At 35.9% G+C, this 18,681-nt stretch overlaps 2 protein-coding genes and 1 long non-coding RNA gene across 4 annotated transcripts; 1 reads left to right on the top strand and 2 right to left on the bottom strand.

Moving 5' to 3' along the window:
• Positions 1-2,018: 2,018 nt before the first annotated feature.
• On the bottom strand, positions 2,019-6,050 carry LOC149113566 (allatostatin-A receptor-like). The gene is made up of 2 exons (XM_089286128.1): positions 5,772-6,050; positions 2,019-4,728 (listed from the first exon to the last, which is right to left on the bottom strand). The coding sequence occupies exons 1-2, from the start codon at positions 5,983-5,985 to the stop codon at positions 3,731-3,733; spliced, it is 1,212 nt and encodes a 403-aa protein (XP_089142254.1). The 5' UTR covers positions 5,986-6,050; the 3' UTR covers positions 2,019-3,730.
• Positions 6,051-11,540: 5,490 nt separating this feature from the next.
• On the top strand, positions 11,541-16,293 carry LOC110047405 (allatostatin-A receptor-like). Its single transcript, XM_020753148.2, has 2 exons — positions 11,541-11,817; positions 14,387-16,293. The coding sequence occupies exons 1-2, from the start codon at positions 11,661-11,663 to the stop codon at positions 15,232-15,234; spliced, it is 1,005 nt and encodes a 334-aa protein (XP_020608807.1). The 5' UTR covers positions 11,541-11,660; the 3' UTR covers positions 15,235-16,293.
• LOC149113565 (uncharacterized) lies at positions 16,182-18,551 on the bottom strand. Of its 2 annotated transcripts, none has more exons than XR_016206302.1 (3): positions 18,374-18,551; positions 17,503-17,586; positions 16,182-16,417 (listed from the first exon to the last, which is right to left on the bottom strand). It is a non-coding gene; the product is annotated as an uncharacterized LOC149113565 (long non-coding RNA). The 2 variants fall into 2 exon arrangements; XR_016206303.1 differs by having other exon boundaries at positions 18,392-18,550.
• Positions 18,552-18,681: the final 130 nt, after the last annotated feature.

Raw genomic sequence — 18,681 nt, 5'->3', positions numbered from 1 at the left:
ATCAGTTTAAAAACGCTTCATTTCTCAGATGTCAGTCAAAGTTTTAGATGTATTCTCATCTCTCTCTCAGAAAACCCTTTCAGAACCTCCCTTAAGAAGAAAAGGTTATACTCACTCAACATAAAGATTACTAAGAGAGTCCTCATCCTCATTTTAAAGTTCCATATTTGGTCTTGAATTAAGCACCTCTCAGCATCGCGAAAAACGAAAGGATATATATCTGTTGTTACTTAGTCCATAGCTCTCTCCAGTATAACCGTTAGAAAAGTATGCTCCACCTCTGATGTTCACATTAGATGGCTATGTTAAAAATGGCCACAATTCTAAACTCTTGTAATTAACTTTTGGTTTATTCTGAGGAGATAGGCTGTCATGTAATTTTTTTGTATAAACGTTTTCCAACACTGAAAAGTAGTGTGACGTCACCAAAACTCACAACGAGGGGCAAACACTTTTCCCCCAATCTAATTTATGCTTGACTCAGTGTCATTCTTATGAACAGATGCTGGAACTTGAGTAACTCAAAAATATGATAGATATGATAATTAAACGTTCTGCAGGTTGATTTAAACGCCATGACTACATATTATGTTTCAGATCATATAAAGGCATAGAAGGGCTTTTGAGGCAAGCGTTGGTCCATAAACTTCTTCGTAACGACGAGTCCAAACAACACTGACATAGCAGCGAAGACGCAGACTAAGCAAACAGGATGTTCTAATTAACATGCAATATTGTTATTCATCTCGGCCTAGCCACAGTATATTTTAATCTAGAATTGAAGTCCTAGTTGCCGGTGGCTTCATGTTTTTTTTCGTCGGCGAATGTAATGATTGTTAATGTTTTCGGATAGCTATATCGATCTTTCTGCTCTGCCCGGCTTTCTCTGACAACGACACTTAAATCAAGAATACATGTAAGAAAGAGATCCCTCGACGGATGAATTGGAAGCAACGGCATGAACTGCTGCTACCTAAGCCTCAAATATGCATAATATAATGAATTAAATTTTTTCTTGTGAAACAAGTATTATCTCGAAGTGAATAATCTGAATAAACATGAAAGTCGGTATAATATGATCTATTTTTAGTAACTTCTAGTATTTCGAAGAAATATCAAATCCAAACCATTTTACATACAGTACCTATTACCCCAATAAAGAGAAGCTCATTTATCATTCTTGTACTTTTGTAATTGTAGTCACAAAAAAAAAAACTTCCAGGATTGAGAAGCTCGACAGACTAGAGAGCTTGTTGTTGATAACTAAACGTTTAGTGCTCAATATAGCTTTTCCGTACAGTACAGCGAAATGTAATCTTGCTAACCAGCATTCACTGCGCATGTCAGAACGTATGTCTTCTCGACTAAAATCTCAAAGTAGGAAAAACTAGGCATCGACATATTGTTATCAACGAAAATCGGTTTTCTTTATGAAAAGGAGTTCATCTTAGCTGTGAACAAGTTGTTCTTATTTATGTTCTTTATTGATAACTTGTTTCATACACAACCTGTATGTAGTTGGTCCACAACAACTTTCCAGCTTGTATAGGCCCGGCTAAGCTTACGTTGCAAGACTAAACATTACATTGTATTATATTGTAACACCCTAATACCCTAATACCCTTATACCGTAATACCCTTATACCCTAATACCCTAATACCCTAATGCGCTAATACCCTTATCCCCTGATACCTTAATACCCTAATACTCTAATATTGTAATGTCCTAATACCCTAATACCCTAATACACCTATACCCTAATACCCTATTGCCCTGATACCCTAATACCTTAATGCCCCAATACCCAAATACCCTAATACACTAATACCCTAATACCCTATAGCCCTAATGCCCTAATGCCCTAATACACTAATATCCTAATACCCTATTACCCTGATACCCTAATACCCTAATGCCCTAATGCCCTATTGCCCTAATACCCTAATACCCTAATACCCTAATACCCTAATACCCTAATGCCCTAATGCCCTAATACCCTAACACACTCATACCCTAATACACTAACTTACATTTTATTACGGTACCTTGCAATAAAATATCACAGTAAAGTAATCATACGATTGGTCAGTAGATGACTAAATTAACTGTAATAATGTAATTAAATTAAAACAATAGAGCGGTTTTCAATTGAGTGTTGAAAGTAATTAAACAATTACTTTGGTTTTGGTTTTACTTCGGTTTGAGATTGGCTGAGTAGTCTAATTGGTAAGTAATTGGTTTGGTTTTGGTTTTACGACACTCAATTGAAAACCGCTCTAATAAGACTAAATTAATCCACTTAATAGACAAAATGTGTCAAAAAGTAATTATTAAACTCCGTTGCTTTGTTGCTATAATTACTTGTACGATTTACACAAAACAATTTTTTTTTTCTCATGAAACTAAATAGCTAATTTCAAGCAGACAGATCGCGATATAAGCCAACTATATTGGTTATTAAATTTATGTAGATACTTTTTTCGATGATAAAAAGCATTACCACTAAGTTTAATACATAATGTTTCATTACAGTTAGGTAATGAACCTAAATTTACGTAACAAAACTCTTCTACAAACTTGGCACTTTAGTTAACTGTTTCACTAACAGAACATAACTTACAATATAGTTTTACCTACCATACCCTATTACCACTACATTATTTAAAAGGAATTTGTTTGCCAGCAAATGAAAAATTATGACTCCTACCCACTAGAGATAAGTTTTTGATTATAATTTACTTAGCAAAATAGACCTTAGGAGCCTGGTGACAGTTGAACATTAAAGGGCATGACAGGTATCAGACAAAAATATTGAGCAATAGTCAGAAGACTATCCTGTGACCGAAATTACAATAGCAGCGTAGGTTGAGCAATAGTCATGACCTCTTACGGAAAAGTACTTAGCTTCGACAACACATAAAGAGAGGATAAAGAGAGGATATCGTTACTTACTCTTCCTCTCATTCTTAGGACATTGACACGCTCTGCAAGTTCAATCCACTTCCTCCCCTCTCTCCACCTAAAATTGATGTATTGCATATATTTTTGGGGACTACCTTTTTTTCCTTGTGCCCTCACCTTTGCTAGAGCTTAATAGTTAATAGATTAGTTATTCATTTGCTTCTTTTTATGATCGATCTTTAATAATAAAAGCGGCCATTAAACATGGCCAAATTTTACTCTAAAACGTAGATGGTCTCTCTTTTTTATGATGCTCTGAGCAAATGAAGCTCGTCTGTTGGCAAAAACTGAAACACAGAAACACCAAGGAAAGGAGACATAAATAGCCCATAAAACTGTAAAAACAACTGAAGTAAAATGAAAATAATGCAGAAAACACAGTAATCAAAAGTATTACTAGCAAGAAATAGTAGAAAAAGACTGACGGTTATTAAAACCACATTTGGATCAATCAGACTTTATGAAAATAATTAGAGATTACATATAAGTGGTAATAACTACCAACAAAAAAAACGCCTTTTTCTACACAAGAGATTCTTGTCTTAGTCAGCATTGTTATATGTCTTTCCGGTTGCTGCAGACGGGGGGTTGAGAGAATTCTCGAAAGTTATGCATAAACTGTCTCGAAATCTCCCAACTCCCCTCGTGTTTAGATGAGGCTATCTATACACGGTAAGAGTACTCTATCGCTTAAATCTAACATGATAATAAGTCAAGTCGATGTTATTATTATAAAAGCAAGTCGATTAAGACAATGCTTCCCTGAAGTTATAGCTTGCTTTGTGTGACGGATTCATTCGTGGTCTCGTCGCGAATTTGGGATTCGTCATCGTCACCTGGTATTCCGGTCATTGAGATATTTCCGTTGCTTCCTTCTTGGTGTTTCTCTTGGGAGCTCTCAGGTACAAATGCCGAGTAGTCCACAACACTTGACCCTCCCAGTTGATGCTCTGTCTTACTAAATCTTCCATCGTGGCTACTTCTGGTCCCTCTTTCCTTTCCTGTAATGTCTGTCTCTTCTGGCGCGACTTCCACTTTCTTCCAGAAACAGAGAATTCTTGCGAATTTTTTCCTGTAATTACGGTTGGTAGCTCCGTAAATCCAAGGATTTACACAGGAATTGAACATGGCTAAAACAACTGTGGCGTGATGGAGAGGTGTATCCAGCTGCGTGATGTTGAACTTTGACAGTACATAAACAAACTGGTTTGGAATCCAGCACAGTGCCAGGAACAATCCTGTTATAGCGCACATGCGCAAAAGGCTTTTAAAAGATTTCGTGTTGTTGCTCCTGGCCAGACGATCACGTGACCTCCGCATTACTCGATGCAAGTGGAAAAAGGTAATCATGGAGATGAACAAGGGAATGAAAAAGGTAAACGTTACGTAAACGACAGTGAAAATCTGAGAGGAGAACTTGTTTTCAATCAGCGTGATCCAAACACAAGAGGGAGTTCCGTCTTCCATGACAAGTTTCTTCTCGATTAACGCTTGCCAGTTGAGTGCACAACAAACCATGGAGACGCTTGTAATGTACATAATGACTCTCCGCCGCTTGAATGTAGCTTTATACTTGACGGGTCTAGTTATTGCATACCAGCGGTCTATTGCCAATAGCATGACTATGGCAACAGAGATCTTGCCGAAGGTGAAGACGAAGTACTGGGAACTAAGAATATGGCAAAAAACATCTCCTGCCAAGTTTCCCGGGACGGGAAAGTTTTCGTCTCCTATGACAAAGGCAGGAGTAATGGCTAATATAACTCCTGCAAGAAACCATCAAGAAAGAGGCAAAATTAATCAAATCGGAAAAGATGCCGGTACTTTTTAAATGATGGATCAAATTTTAAAACTCAAGAACGTTTGCTTGTATGCTAGAATAGTTATGATCTTATCAACTCAGTTGAAATTTGGTCTGTTAATCGCGATAGTTGCAGAATGATGTGTTGCAGAGAAATGTTCAAGGCATAAATTACAAACTGTAAATATGAAATCAATGCAAGTGTCCTTGTGAATGTTGTTGAAAATGCTCAAGTTTGGCTGATCGATTTGACAATTGAAACCATATTTCTAAAAAATAGTTGAGCAAAAGGGCCTTTTTGACGAAATAAAAGAAAATCCTAATTTTCGCAGCTTCTCCATATTTATAGACAAATGCTCTTAAATGTAAAAATGTTAATTAGCTTTGTGAAAATACCCATGGCATCAGTGACATTTTATTTATTTTGCCTTACAAGGACGGTATAATAAGGTTTCTTGTTATATCCAGCGATTGCAATTTGGTAAAAAAAGAATTTTGTATTCCAGATTAAACGTAGTTGATGATCAGAGCGTTTTTTTTCTTTCAGACTGAATTTCAGTGTTTGTTATATTCGAGTCGAGTTATAAGAAATTTGCATTTTAATCAAACAATTTGTTCGTAATAATAGTCTTCATTGACATAATGTCCTCTAAAAGAGGTAAAATGATATATACAAAGCTAAAAGCTAGATAAGAAAAATTATCATAAAACCAAAGGTTTTAAACGTATTGACATCATGGTGATGACGAAAATAAGTCGAAAACATATTGTTTCTTTTTTAGTTATTTAATCCTTGTATATAGATCATTAAAATGGCCTTCGTTATAGATATAGATCTGTTGAAAAGCCTAGTCAGTGTATAATTGATAAATGGCAGGTTGTACAATGTTTGTTCGACGGATTTCCGGAAAATCCTGGTTTTTAATATCGGGCTTGCTCTGCATTGAGTTCAGCTGAATTTCGTCCTATTCTAAGCGTTCAGTTTTGCTTTTATCACATGTACCCTACCTGTAAACATATCAGTGAAGGCCAGAGAGAGAATCATCATATTATACGAGTTTTTCAACATGCTGCGACCTCGAAGAATAACCGCACAAACCAACCCATTGCCTAAGAGTGCCAAGGAAGCGATGACTCCAAATGTTACCCTTAGAGTGGCTCGTGAGTAGTCGATACTGGTCTTATTGTCTGCCGAGTTTGTGTCGTTCGTAGTAAACGCCATGACGTCTCAGCACTTTCTTAGTAACAGATGTTTTCTACGAAAAAAGACACCGTGCATTATTAACGATTAATGAAATGGTTGACTAGGCCTATAGTGGACTTTGCATACACATTTTCATTACCTATTGATACCAGAAAAATTATTGATGCCTAAAATTGATACCACTGTTTCCCACCTTACAGCTTTGGCTTTTCAGTGTCAACTTGGTAGCAATTTTGTTACCTTTGATTGAACGGAATCCTTCTTAATCGGTCCATGTATAAACTATTTTTGCTTCTTAAAGCTGGAAAATATATTAAACTAAAAGTTAATCGTTACATCTTGAAAATTTATACTTTGCTTATAGATTTGACCTTGTTTCAGTATTTATACAAGAAGCAAAGTCTAATTTGATTCAGAATCATTCGCGATAAAAGCTATGTCCTAGCCTATCATTTTTCGATTTACCTGGAGTGCCTTTTCTTACCTTATTAGCTTGAGGAACATTTGACAAGGACAGTCGAAGAAAAAAATGAAACGGCAGTTTGGCGGCCTTAGTGTAGAGGAGTTAACAAGTAAGTATTACTTTATCAACCCCACACAAAGTGTAGTTGGCGTTTCGACTATTTCACTATAGTAGTCCTTTGCTATTTCTTAATTTTTGTTTTAATTATGATCCATAAAATTACGCTTGTTTAATGTGGGCTATGATTGGATGGGTAGGTGTTTTGTACGAATCTATTTAAACATGTTTGACGTCACTTCAAAATGACAAGCGGAGTAGAATATTGAAGCTTCAAATTGACTAAGCCCAATGCAAACTTTGCGTGTTATCGCCATTACTAACTCTCGTCGTAAATAAAAACTTCACAAATAGACTGTACTTCTTTCAAGGTCACGTAAACTCTTTGTAAACACGCGCGCTTCCCTTTCTCTGACCAAGAGCTGTTCGTCTTTAAAGGTACCGAATTACTTAAAGAATAACATGTCTTGAGCTCAAAGCACGGCGAATTGTCTCAGTAACATAAGATCCATAAATTGTAGTAGTTCACTTTCTCTCAAACTTAACAAGTGAAACAATTTCGGGACTGCGAAATGTCTAAACTGCCTCGGAGCTAAGTAATTAAATATTTTATGGTTTATTACCCTCTTTGTCAAACTCGTTTTCTAAAAGAAATAATATTTGAGTTGAAGCAGAATATTGTACTTACTACAGTAATCTAACATCCTGATTTTGTTGTTGTAAAACTGGAATTCAACTGTTATCCCAATCTTTACTGTATGCTCCTTCAGATATGATCCATTTAAACCACGAAGCTTAAACTTAATCGTTCTTCCTAACTTGACAGCATTTACTGCTACACTGAGCAAATTGAAGCACTTAAATAGCAATCTGGCGGCAAATGTATTTATCTTTAAGTTCTTAAGTCTGTTATTGAAGAGGTCGGAGAACTGATGTGGAAATGGGATTTCCCCCCAAGAATTAATAACGAACTTCAGAAAATAATTGGGCACAGTCATAAAGTGCTTGAAGCTCATAAAGTTTGTTTTCTTGCTCTGCCAAAATGACATTTGAAAATAGTTTGTTTTTTCAGAAGAATTCATATTTAATTGATTAAAAATTGATCCTCACATTGTCTACCAAGCTACAAAGCAACGCGTCGTAAGACACCATCAAAAAAAAGACAAAAACACTTCAAGTTATCACTTACAAAGTTAAAAAATCGATGTTCATTTTCATTCGTGTTTTCTCATTGATATAAGAGTTTCTGGCTTCAATTGCAAAGGTCTGCTAAACGATTTTCTTTACTGTTTTCGAGAGGTTAGTGATAGATACCTTTAAGTATGGTTTTGGAGTTTGTTAAGTTATTTTTATGTAGAATCGTGATTTTCTCAAAAGTACCGATAAATAAGCGGTAGTTTTTTTGTAGTCCTACCGCATATTATTAAAACACACTGTTGGTCCACGCAGCTTCCTAGCACAGCTTTTGAATTGTAAAATTAAATTTATTTGGCACTCCAGAAAAGTACGCAAGTGAAACCTTTGTATTAATTCCACCATCAGTTAGACAATGGCTTTCAACGGATGTAACTGACAAAAACGACACTATTGATCACAATCGTTCTTATGGCCGATCAAAATCCTCCTTAATATTTTCTATTTAATTGATAAAAGCCGACTTTTTCTTATAACTGTCTTCATTTTGTGTTCTAAAAAATGATTAATTTTGTATTTAGCTAAATTGTTTTCTTCTATTTCAGGATTACTTTCATTCCGCATGCGGCTTCACAAAGAAAAATAAGCCAACGTCTAATCAACATTCTTAGTTTCAGGTAGATTATTATAATTAGTCCACTACTTGATCAAAATATATCTAATGAGGTTTTTAAGGGAAAACAAATGATTGGTGTTTTTGAAGTGTCTAATCTGATTCAAATTACGATATCGCTGATTGAACGTACTGCTTTCATTCTGCATTACCAAATAAAATAGGAAAATTTACAAAATGCTAGTGGCCATCCATCTTTTTAAGCTTTCACCACAATTTTGTTACCAGCTTCGTGGTATTAGCGTGCAAAGTTTCATGCCTATGCATGCTTTTTGACAAAAAGGAAAGACTTGGTTAGGATGATTTGGCACTAGATGCAATACAATCGCTCTTGTAATTTGAGCTAGCCGTGCAATATTAATTTTGAAAGAACGAATGTTTAAGGTACGAAATTTATATTAAATACGGAGTCGTCAAAGAGGTCAGGTGGTACTCTGTATTTGTTCGGTCATGCTTGTATACCGAAAAAACCCCGCGTTTTTGTCTTTGACCTATTCTACACATATCCTAGACGCATCGCATCGGTAAACCGGAGAAAACATTTTTGCTGGCACTTCTACGATTATTCTTCACAGCAGCAGATGTTTTAGATATTTACGTTCCAGTCCATTGCTGTTGTCTTTTTACTCTATACAAGATGATGTTCCTTGTTCTGTACGAAAATAATGCTCGCTTGAGAGCTAGAAAAACTGCAAGAGGACGGAAGAGAGGAACGCAAGAGCATTCAGCAGTTTTTCTAGACCTCAAAAGTGCATTGATTTATTAGAAAACACAGAATCACTATCTTTTATTAGGTTCAGAATGTAGCATAAAAAAGCAAAAATATTTACATCCGAGAAGGGGCGATGATTGAGCTTGCAACACAAGATCCGGGACATACACACTCTATTATTTCCAGCCGTGCGTCTATGAAAAAAATAATAGCGCACGCTCAGCTCCAGTGGCGGATATACAGCAGCTATAACCAAAGTTGAAACTGTCATAGCCAAACTCCACTGTAAAATTTTGTCGTTTCATGAAGACACTGCTGTGCAATTATCGTAACATAGCTAACGATTGTTAAATTATGTACTTTCATTTGTTCATATTTTAGATAGGTTTTCATACTTTTAGGTCTGTCTCTCAACTTGTAATATAGAATCAAGGAAATTAGTTTTTGCATAGTCCAATACTTCAAAAGAGACCCAGTTAGTTCTATCCTTGCGTCCGCTATTAACAACCACTACATCTATTGGATGATTTACTTACTTCTCATCTATTCATTCAGTCATTGCTATTCTACAACTACAACAACAACAACAACAACAAGAATCTTTACTTTGTGCTCTATTAGATTTACAAATACAAGAAGAAAAGGGAAAAATAAATAAAAAATTATTAATGAATTTTAGGTTTAACATTTTCAGATAGAGAGAGCATAGGTACTTAGAAATGGCAAATTCTAGTCATGCTAAGTGGTTGGGCCATGCGAAAAAAAAATGAAAAAGGGAAGAGCTAGGATATACACCTAAACAATTTTACAAACACACAATCAAAAATGAAGAGGGGGAAAAACGAATAAGGGCTGTGTACTGGTTAATTATGTTCATTTAATATTTTGCTCCTGTTTTTATATTCACGTAGTTATTTCATTTGGAGGTTTTTAAGCGACATGTTGGTTATGTAGGTAAGATGACTTTTTTCTGTTGTAAGGTCACCAAGCATAGCTATAGACTGCGTTAGGAGTATCTTATTCAAAAGTTAAAGTTATTCAATAAGCAGGCAAAACAACAACAACAACAACAACAAAAAAAACAAAGTTGCAAAAGGAGAAGGCGAGCAGGCACGGGATTTCACTCACTGCCTGCAGCGATTGCTACAAAGCGTAATCAAAAATAAATTACTTATTAGTAAAAAAAAAATACTTACAAATTTGAAATGTGTTGAGATATGTAAATGTACTTGTATTAAACGGTTTTGTAAATCCTTCTATAAGTATTTGCATAACAATCTTATTTTTTATTTATTTATTTTTTTAATATAAATATAGATGTGGCTCGCCTAGATTAGCCCAGGCTACCTGCGGGTTCGTGCTGTTGCTATTATCAAGCATTTTTAACTTAATCTGTATATCTATTTCTGTAAAAATTGTAAATATGCGAGTCATAATAATAATAAAAGTTGTTGCTGCTTTTTTTTTGATATTAAGCTATTATAATGAAGTTCATTGATAACTACCTTGTCTCCGTTTGAAGAGAAATTTAATATCACTGGTCAGCAGGAGACTTGAGGCAAAGCTAACAAAACCTCAAATAATAATAATAATTTCAAAACTTATAAGGCGCAAATATCTATGCAAATATATTCAAATGCGCTACAGAAGAAAAAAAAAGTTCAAAAATGCTAAAAGATAAAAAGATAAATCTGTTCGCATAATCTTCAAAACAAGTCCCACATTGATTTTAAGGAAACTGGAAAACAACTTTAATTTTCCTCGAATTAGAATGGTTCTTGTTGGTGTGTTTAAGCTTCGAACGTATGTTAAAAGTTCAAATGAGGTCATATCGGAACGGCTTTAATAACTAACAGTATACTATTCGATTGCGTAAATGAGATTGAATTAAACACAAGCGAAAAACTATCTTCCGGAAATCATTTCTACAGTTTTATTAGAAGCAAACGATGTGACTGAACAACAAATATTGACTAATTAAAGACGACTCAAAAGCAGACTTTAGATTAACGACCTTCCGAATTTGAACTCTCCCCAAGTCGTCTTTTGAAACGACTGAAGTCTACCCAGCCTTCAGGCTGTTCTGAAGAACGGCTAACCCTAAAGCGCAACTAAGTAATGCTCGAAACGTTAACATCTATCACACTGATTCGAGTAAGGTGTCACTTAATCACTTTGGTGAAAATGTAATTTAAGGCAAGGCGGTGATGGAAAGTTATTTATTTTGTTTTACAACTGACATTCAGCTATCACCGTAAGAAATGAAAACGCTAGAAAATTAAAAAAGAAAATGATTTGTAGGTTTATGTAAAGAGGGTATAAATAAAAATACAGCCTTTTTGTGTCATAAAGTGAAACCTCTCCCGCGCGAGTGTAAGTGACGCAAACAACAAGAGATTGATATAATAAAAAGCCAACCTTCACAGAAAATTAAGTTATAAATTATTCATCTGATTTTTACTCGGGTAAATAACCATGACAATACCTGATGGGACATACCGTAAACAACTGAGAACAACACAACAAGAGGAAAAAACGCAGGTGCACCTGCCTAATCTTTTCGTGGAGGCTCAATGCAAGGCCAACCGTTGGAAAATCCAATTTCTCACCACAAAAGGCAACGGTTAAAGTGAATTTACTTCGAATACGCTAAGATGGCTTCAGGACTCAACATTATATTTGGTGTCATCGGATCACTTGCCATCATCAGCAACTGTCTTTTGCTGGTAGTTATTTTTCAGAACAAGTCAATGCTGAAGAAGCCATACAACACGTTGGTTTTAAGTTTGGCCATTACTGATTTGATAACAGGTTGGTGCAGAGTTTTACCTTCCTTTCTGAACAACAATATCTGCAGAATTTCAGCAATTCTGTCACACAGTAGATGTGTTGACACGCAAATAACTTGTGCTTGGGGATAAACTTTACAATCAGCAATATTTAATACGATTTCTTTAGTATTTAGTGACGATTTAGTTTCAAGTGCATGCGTTTCTGAACGGGCGACAGGTTTAATTACCCCCTTCCAATTTATAAAATAATTCACTGTAAATTTCGGGTATTAAAACCAGTCATAAAAGAAAAAGTAAACTTTTATTTACGTTCAACATTCATAAAAACGTTAAATTAAATTCTTCATCGTTCTATGTAGCGTTTGGGTATGTCAGTTCTAAGTTGCTAGTACAATTCCCACCGAAACCTCTCCGATTCTAAATTTCATAAGTATTTTTTTGAATTCTGCATATTCAGCGGCTTTTCCGCCATTTGTTTTCTTATCTTTGTAGTGAATCGTCCGTCCCAGGAGGAAAAAAATTAGAATATAATGGAATAAAAACTTCCAAAAAACACAGAGGAACCGAAAATATCTACTTCTAGTTTAAGTTTTATAGGTCGACGTGCTATAGGAATGGAAAAGTGTAAGAGTTTCAGATGTACAATATATCACCAAATGTCGTCAGTTTTCCTCAGCCTGAATTACAAAATCAATTTTTCATTCCGAAAATCATGCCTCTAGATTTAAGCGGCATCTTTGTACCGACTGATTGACAAAATTCACTTCTTTACCGCTCATGAATCTACTTTAGTTAATTGCTACTTGTTAGGAGCTTATTCTTACGTTAGTTTCACTTAATAAATTTGCTAGGTAGACAATTTGGAGGCTGTCGGCTCTGTAGTAAATATGACCATGGTATTTCTTGAGAATAACAATACTATTTTGGTCAGAAAGTAGGCTGCCTTAAAAGCCTTGAGGTAAATTTATTTACTTGCACTGCGTAAATTAGATGGGAAGTTCCGTCCTCTGGGAAACAATTCAAGTACCTGCAAATACGGCCTGCCATTCTGTTCACCCACGCAACATTCCTCAAATGAAAAATTTTCTTTGGCATGTTTTAACATTTCAAGTACACTTGTCATTTTCTTAAACAGAGAATTTGCCTTGGTGTCGTTTAAAATGAATTTAAAGTTACGCCAAGAAGAGTACTGACTGAGTTTTCCTCTATTTCTGTTTGAAAAGTGAAACCATTTTAAATTACTACTTTACACTTCAATGGACGTTCCTCGCACGGCTCTGTTAAACTTGTTAGCCATGCTAGTACAAGGTAAGGATCATTCACTACCAAGATAAGAAAACAAATGGCGGAAAAGCCGCTGAATATGCAGAATTCAAAAAATATTTATGAAATTTAGAATCGGAGAGGTTTCGGTGAGAATTGTACTAGCATGAGTCCGAATTTATTTTGGCTTTATTTTTACAACCAGCTCTATTGCATCATAACTGCGATGATCTTTTTATGTACTACAACTTTCTCCCGCTGTTTAAACATGTGGAATTTTCATTTATTATATGGCTAGCTCCATGAGCAAGCAAGATGAACCAAATACTTGGCACTGTCCCCGGGCGGTCAAGATGACACTCACTCACTCGAAATTACGCGCTGCGTCCCGCAAGAGAAAGTTCCCCGAAGCTTGTTCGGTCAAGATTACTGGACTTTGGCCTCGTTCTTCTTTTAGCGTGTTTATGGACCTCGACTCCGTCTTGGTCCATAAATACGCAAAAAAAAAAAAAACCTTGGACAATATCCAGCCATCTTGACCCCACACTTGGTCAATAACCCAAATGTATTCACTTGCTTAATGTTTCACAGTGTGAAACATGTTTTTGAACTTCTACCGACTTCGTGTGACTTATGCATACATGGTGACAAGACTTTCGTGCTGATAAGACTTTCTGAAGCCATCTTGACTCGTTGCTTGGTCAATAACCCATATATATTCGCTTGCTTGATGTTTAACTTCTACCAAAATCATGTGACTTATACATACATGCTGACAATAAGCTCTGAAGAGCTCTTAAGCGTTGCCACAGCAGCGCCAAATATATAAATGTTTAACTCCCATCTAATTTCACTTAATATTTAAAATACAGCGTTAAATAATTAATCTAGCTTTTAAGCTGTCATGAGTTCCTAGATCGTCAACATTTGCATAAATAAAAGATAACTTTTATCTTTGACGCAGCACCATATCCCTCTGAATACCCATTAAAAATGCAATGGTAAGAGTGTTTACATGGCCTGACGCAAACATGAGAGACAGTTTGGGAGAATTCGAAGGTTTAATTAAATCCGAGCCGCAGGAGCAGGTGTGATTGCGTTAGGCTGGGTGAACAACAAGTGGTTATTGTCTATGCATTAACACGTCATAACTTCGTTAACTTATGCTAATGTAAAAACAACTACATAACACGGCATTCATATGTTTAATATGTTACCAAGCTTTTAGAAAAATGATAAAAAGGCAGTAGTGTAACTTCTTTTCAAAGCATATCATGTATTTAATAATATAAAGCTTTTAAATACATTTTCTTTTTAATTCAAAGGAATTGGTATTTTAGCTACCCCTGTTTACGTAGTTGGGCCTGACTCAATCTCAGTTCCGCCCGGAGGCTTTGGCCAGTTTTTCTGCCGAGTAATATTTTCTCAGTACCTCGTGTTTACGCTGGGTATCGTGTCTGTGTATACAGTCACATGCATGGCTATTGACAGATGGCTTGCTGTAGCTCGCCCAACCAAGTATAAAACAACCTTAACGAGGCCACGAGTGAACATTTGTGTGGTGTGCATCTGGGCGCTTTCTGTGCTTTTGAATACTCCGCACCTGCTTGAAATGAAAGCCACGACCAGTCCAGATAACGAGCCGCAGTGTGAGTGGGTTGTTCTTACTCATGGAACAACCAGAAGAGTTGTGGCTATTTTGGAATTTTCAGGAAAGTTCTTCCTTCCCCTTCTTACAGCTTCCGTAACCATTCTAAGCCTTAACAACCACGTCAAGTCATCACCAGCTCTCTTTCAGACGAATAGAGGCAAAGCTGGGTTACGTTTAATACGCATGTGTATGTTAACGGCCATCGTGCTTGGAGTATGTTGGTTTCCTAACCAACTGTATTACATGTTGTTTAAATACGACATCACCGAACTAGATACACCCATGCATCATTTTACCGTGGTGCTCTGCATGTTGAATTCGTGCGTCAATCCCTTGATTTACTGCATCAGCAACAAAATATACCGAAGGCACTTTTGTCTTCTGGTGTGTCCATGGTACAGGGATAGGATTATAGCATTGGAGCAGACTGGAAGCGATCCTCATAGCGTGGCAAACGAGTTAAGAATCTCTAAAGTGTATGGACCGGCTGTGATGAGCGTCACAAATAGCACACATGCTTAAGTCATCATCTGTAACGCTTGACAAGTCAGGTCTTGCCTTAAGACATTATTGACTATTTTGAAAGTAGTGGAAAACTTAAACTAGATTTGCGCAGCATAAGATATCGAAATTAAGTTTAAGGTTTGGTAGTTTTCTTCTTTCTCCTATTTTGAACTTTAATTTGTGTTGATACCTTGTTTTCCTTTTCGTATGAAATAGTGATTTAAAATCGGTTTGCTATGTTTACAAGACATTAATGCAGCTTATGCAAGAACGAAATTAAACATTTAAGCTCTAATTTTCGTTCAAAACCGTCAATATAAAAAAAGGCCCTTAGAACGACGTTTATACTTTTGGGCGCAACCGAATGCCTGCGGAAATCACCACAGTCGATTAAAATGTCCTCTATTTCACAAATTGACGTCAGTGTTTTGTGCGTCCGTCCTCTTATTGATGGTAAATTGCGTCATAACATTGTCAAAGTGGCTGTGTCGCAGTATACCCAAAATGGTCAAATGCTGGGAATAAATGAGGGGAAAAGACGCCGTAAACTTGCCGTAAACAAAGATAAGTGAATTTTATTCAAAATGACGCGAACATTGTCAATAGCTTTTCTCGCTTTTTGATTGGCTACTTAAAAAAGTCCATAAAATCTCATTGGTTAAAAAGTTGACAGTTTGACAGCTGAAAGTTGAACTTGAAAGCTTGCATAAATTAAAATTTTATCCGTCTGTACTCTTATTGATGATAAAAATGAGCCAATCAGCGCGCGAGAAATTAGACAGTTATTGTAAAAAAATGTTATCATTGCGTGTATAGGATGGACCTGGGTGGGTAATGTATTTGTTTCTTACTATTATTTGGTAAACTTCAGTGTTAAGAGATAAGACAAGTCAGTACTTTACTGCACGAGAAACACAATGATTACGGTTTAATTATAATTTCCAAACTAAAATACAAACGACAAGGCAGATCAAAGTGAACTTTATTTGATGTAAAATTTACATTAGTTGGAAACATATTAAGTTTCACAATTTAGCATGACTTCTGAGAATAAATGAAGTTAGCATTGTTTGTCTATCTGCGTTCTTCAGGATTCTGTTTTATGGCATTGGTTGTCCTGTTCGTTTAAACTCTCTCTTCATTTCCTCCCATTGCTCAGCCGTCATCATAATGTCGCCTTCAAATGCGTCAACGCCATTTCCTATACATGAGCAAATTGAACCCCACATTTACAGAGGTTATTTTGGTTGCTTAGAAAATTTTTGCTCTGATTTTCCTAATTAGCAAGTGCAATATTTAAGCAAAAAGCACATTTTCTAACGATACACTTTTCGGTAAACCATAGTGCAAAGCACACTTTTCTTGCCACGTTGCAACGTTAAACTGGTTTTATCATTAAGCTACTGTTTCTTGATACCACCCATCCCGCGTCAATTCCTTTTATTTAATGTGTCATAAGGACTATGAACACTGTAGCATTTTACCTTAATCTACTCTTAGACTCTTCCTTCTATTCATTAATTAAATTATCACTGCCTTTTGCAGTAGTTGGACTGAAACTCAATCTCAACGTCCGGTCACGATAGTTTTTTAACACTCGTTCTAAAACGTTTTCACTTCTAAAACTTGCCAAATATCCAGAATACCTGAAGTAGTTCAACACTCGCTACAAAGGAAGGTTCTATCTTACTTCCCAAACTAGCCAAATATCCAGAATGACTGAAGTTGTTCAACACTCGTTACAAACGAGGATTTTATCTTACTCCCCAAACTAGCCAAATATCCAGAATAACTGAAGTTGTTCAACACTCGTTACAAACGAGGGTTTTATCTTACTCCCAAACTAGTCAAATATCCAGAATACCTGGATAAGATTTTGTTTATACACGTATAATATGCAGGTATAATATGCTAACAAGGCACTTGGGACTTAATTTTCACGATTCTCATTCAAGTCACTTTGAACTGTATTTTTTTTACACATATATTGTTATATAATGATCATTGCTCCTCCAAGTACTATTGCGACGAAAATCACTTAAACGTTTTTAAAGGAAAGTATTCCTAAATTTAGCAGATCATTTACTTTAAGAAAACTCTTTAAGAGGAGTCGTTTTTTTTCCTGTGGGGGTAGGTTACATCATGGTTCTCGTAACCTCTCATGAGGAAACTACCTTGCATGGGGCAATTAAATTGTGACACCCAAGGTGTCTTCTAATAAAGGTTTCAGCTCCTAAAGTGATGTTTTTGTCTGTTTCCCAGTTGTAGACAAAGTGTATTGCTTACTTTGATTAACATTAACTTCATTGAGGTCTTCGTCCTCTTGTGGGTCTTCTTCTGTTAGAGGAATCCCTTCCTTGTGTTCATCATCTTGTATAAGGAAGAAAACATTAATTGCTTGTCAGCACTTTAAATAAGGTCAAATTGTATTGTTAATCAATTCTAAATCCTCTTCGTTCCTTTTTCATGAAAGATAAATAACTTCCATGGAAAAAGGCAAAACGCTTTAAGGAAAACGTTTAACTACTGAGGAGAAAAGTGAATGCATCATCCACTGTTCAGACTTTACAGTGGAATATCGATACTTTGCATCACCAAGAGAAATCGAAAGTGGTTCGTAAAATTGGGACGTGCTAATAGCGGAGGTTAAATGCCTCCTATTTTTTGGTACAGAAACAAACAATTGCTTGAAATAATCGGTGATTCGAAAAATCGGGATTGGGCTGTATATTCTTTCGGGAGATAAGAAAAAACAATAAGAGCAATCAAATGATAAGTATCGTGTTAACTAGGTTAAAAAGAATAATCTAACACAATATTTGACGATTTGCCTTAAAGAATCATCTCGGATGTGTTTGGTCTATTAAGCCGGTTTGAAGACGAGAAATGAACAGGTACGGCTAACAAAATATTTAGCATATAATGAACGCAACCGTTCCGTGAATATAATATCAAAATTAGAAATAAGTGAGGCATTCGATGTTCTGTTTGTATTCGATGTCATTTTGACATTGAATGTTCTTCAAGAGGATTAAAGTTTCAACTGAAATCTTATACCTAAGTTAATTTCGGAACCAGAAATTTTCCTGAGCAAACATCAAATTTTCTACCCGTTGTCATGTATAAATATTATTTTAAGTCCTTCATGAAATTATACCTAGTATGTCTTCTTCACCTGTGAGATTTTCGTCCGTGGCAGTTGTCACTGGAGGAAGGCAGATGAAAAGTATCAGGATTAAAATAACTTTCATGTTTCGACGGAGCTGTTTTCAACGAAACAATGAATGAATTGCAAATAAGACGCCGAAATGAGGAAATTACTGGCACACTGACTGAACCAGCTGTATTTATTCCCGTGGTATTTTTAAGGCATTAAGCCAATCCGGTTCAGTGCACTTAAAGTGAATTTAAATAATAATAATGGGTTCCACACAGCGTGTTTACTCAACAAAGATCATGCTCTTG

Source organism: Orbicella faveolata, unplaced genomic scaffold (assembly GCF_042242905.1).
Source record: "Orbicella faveolata isolate gen_17 unplaced genomic scaffold, um_ofav_v1 contig_14, whole genome shotgun sequence".
NCBI classification, from domain to species: domain Eukaryota; kingdom Metazoa; phylum Cnidaria; class Anthozoa; order Scleractinia; family Merulinidae; genus Orbicella; species Orbicella faveolata.
Note: the sequence above shows the minus strand (reverse complement) of the source record. Positions and strands in the feature narration are given on the sequence as shown.

Excerpts from the sequence above, each read along its gene's own strand:
- LOC149113566 (XM_089286128.1), bottom strand. The coding sequence starts at position 5,985 with ATGGCGTTTACTACGAACGACACAAACTCGGCAGACAATAAGACCAGT. Across the intron at positions 4,729-5,771 it reads CTTCACTGATATGTTTACAG|GAGTTATATTAGCCATTACT; the intron begins GTAGGGTACATG and ends GGTTTCTTGCAG.
- LOC110047405 (XM_020753148.2), top strand. The coding sequence starts at position 11,661 with ATGGCTTCAGGACTCAACATTATATTTGGTGTCATCGGATCACTTGCC. Across the intron at positions 11,818-14,386 it reads CATTACTGATTTGATAACAG|GAATTGGTATTTTAGCTACC; the intron begins GTTGGTGCAGAG and ends TTTAATTCAAAG.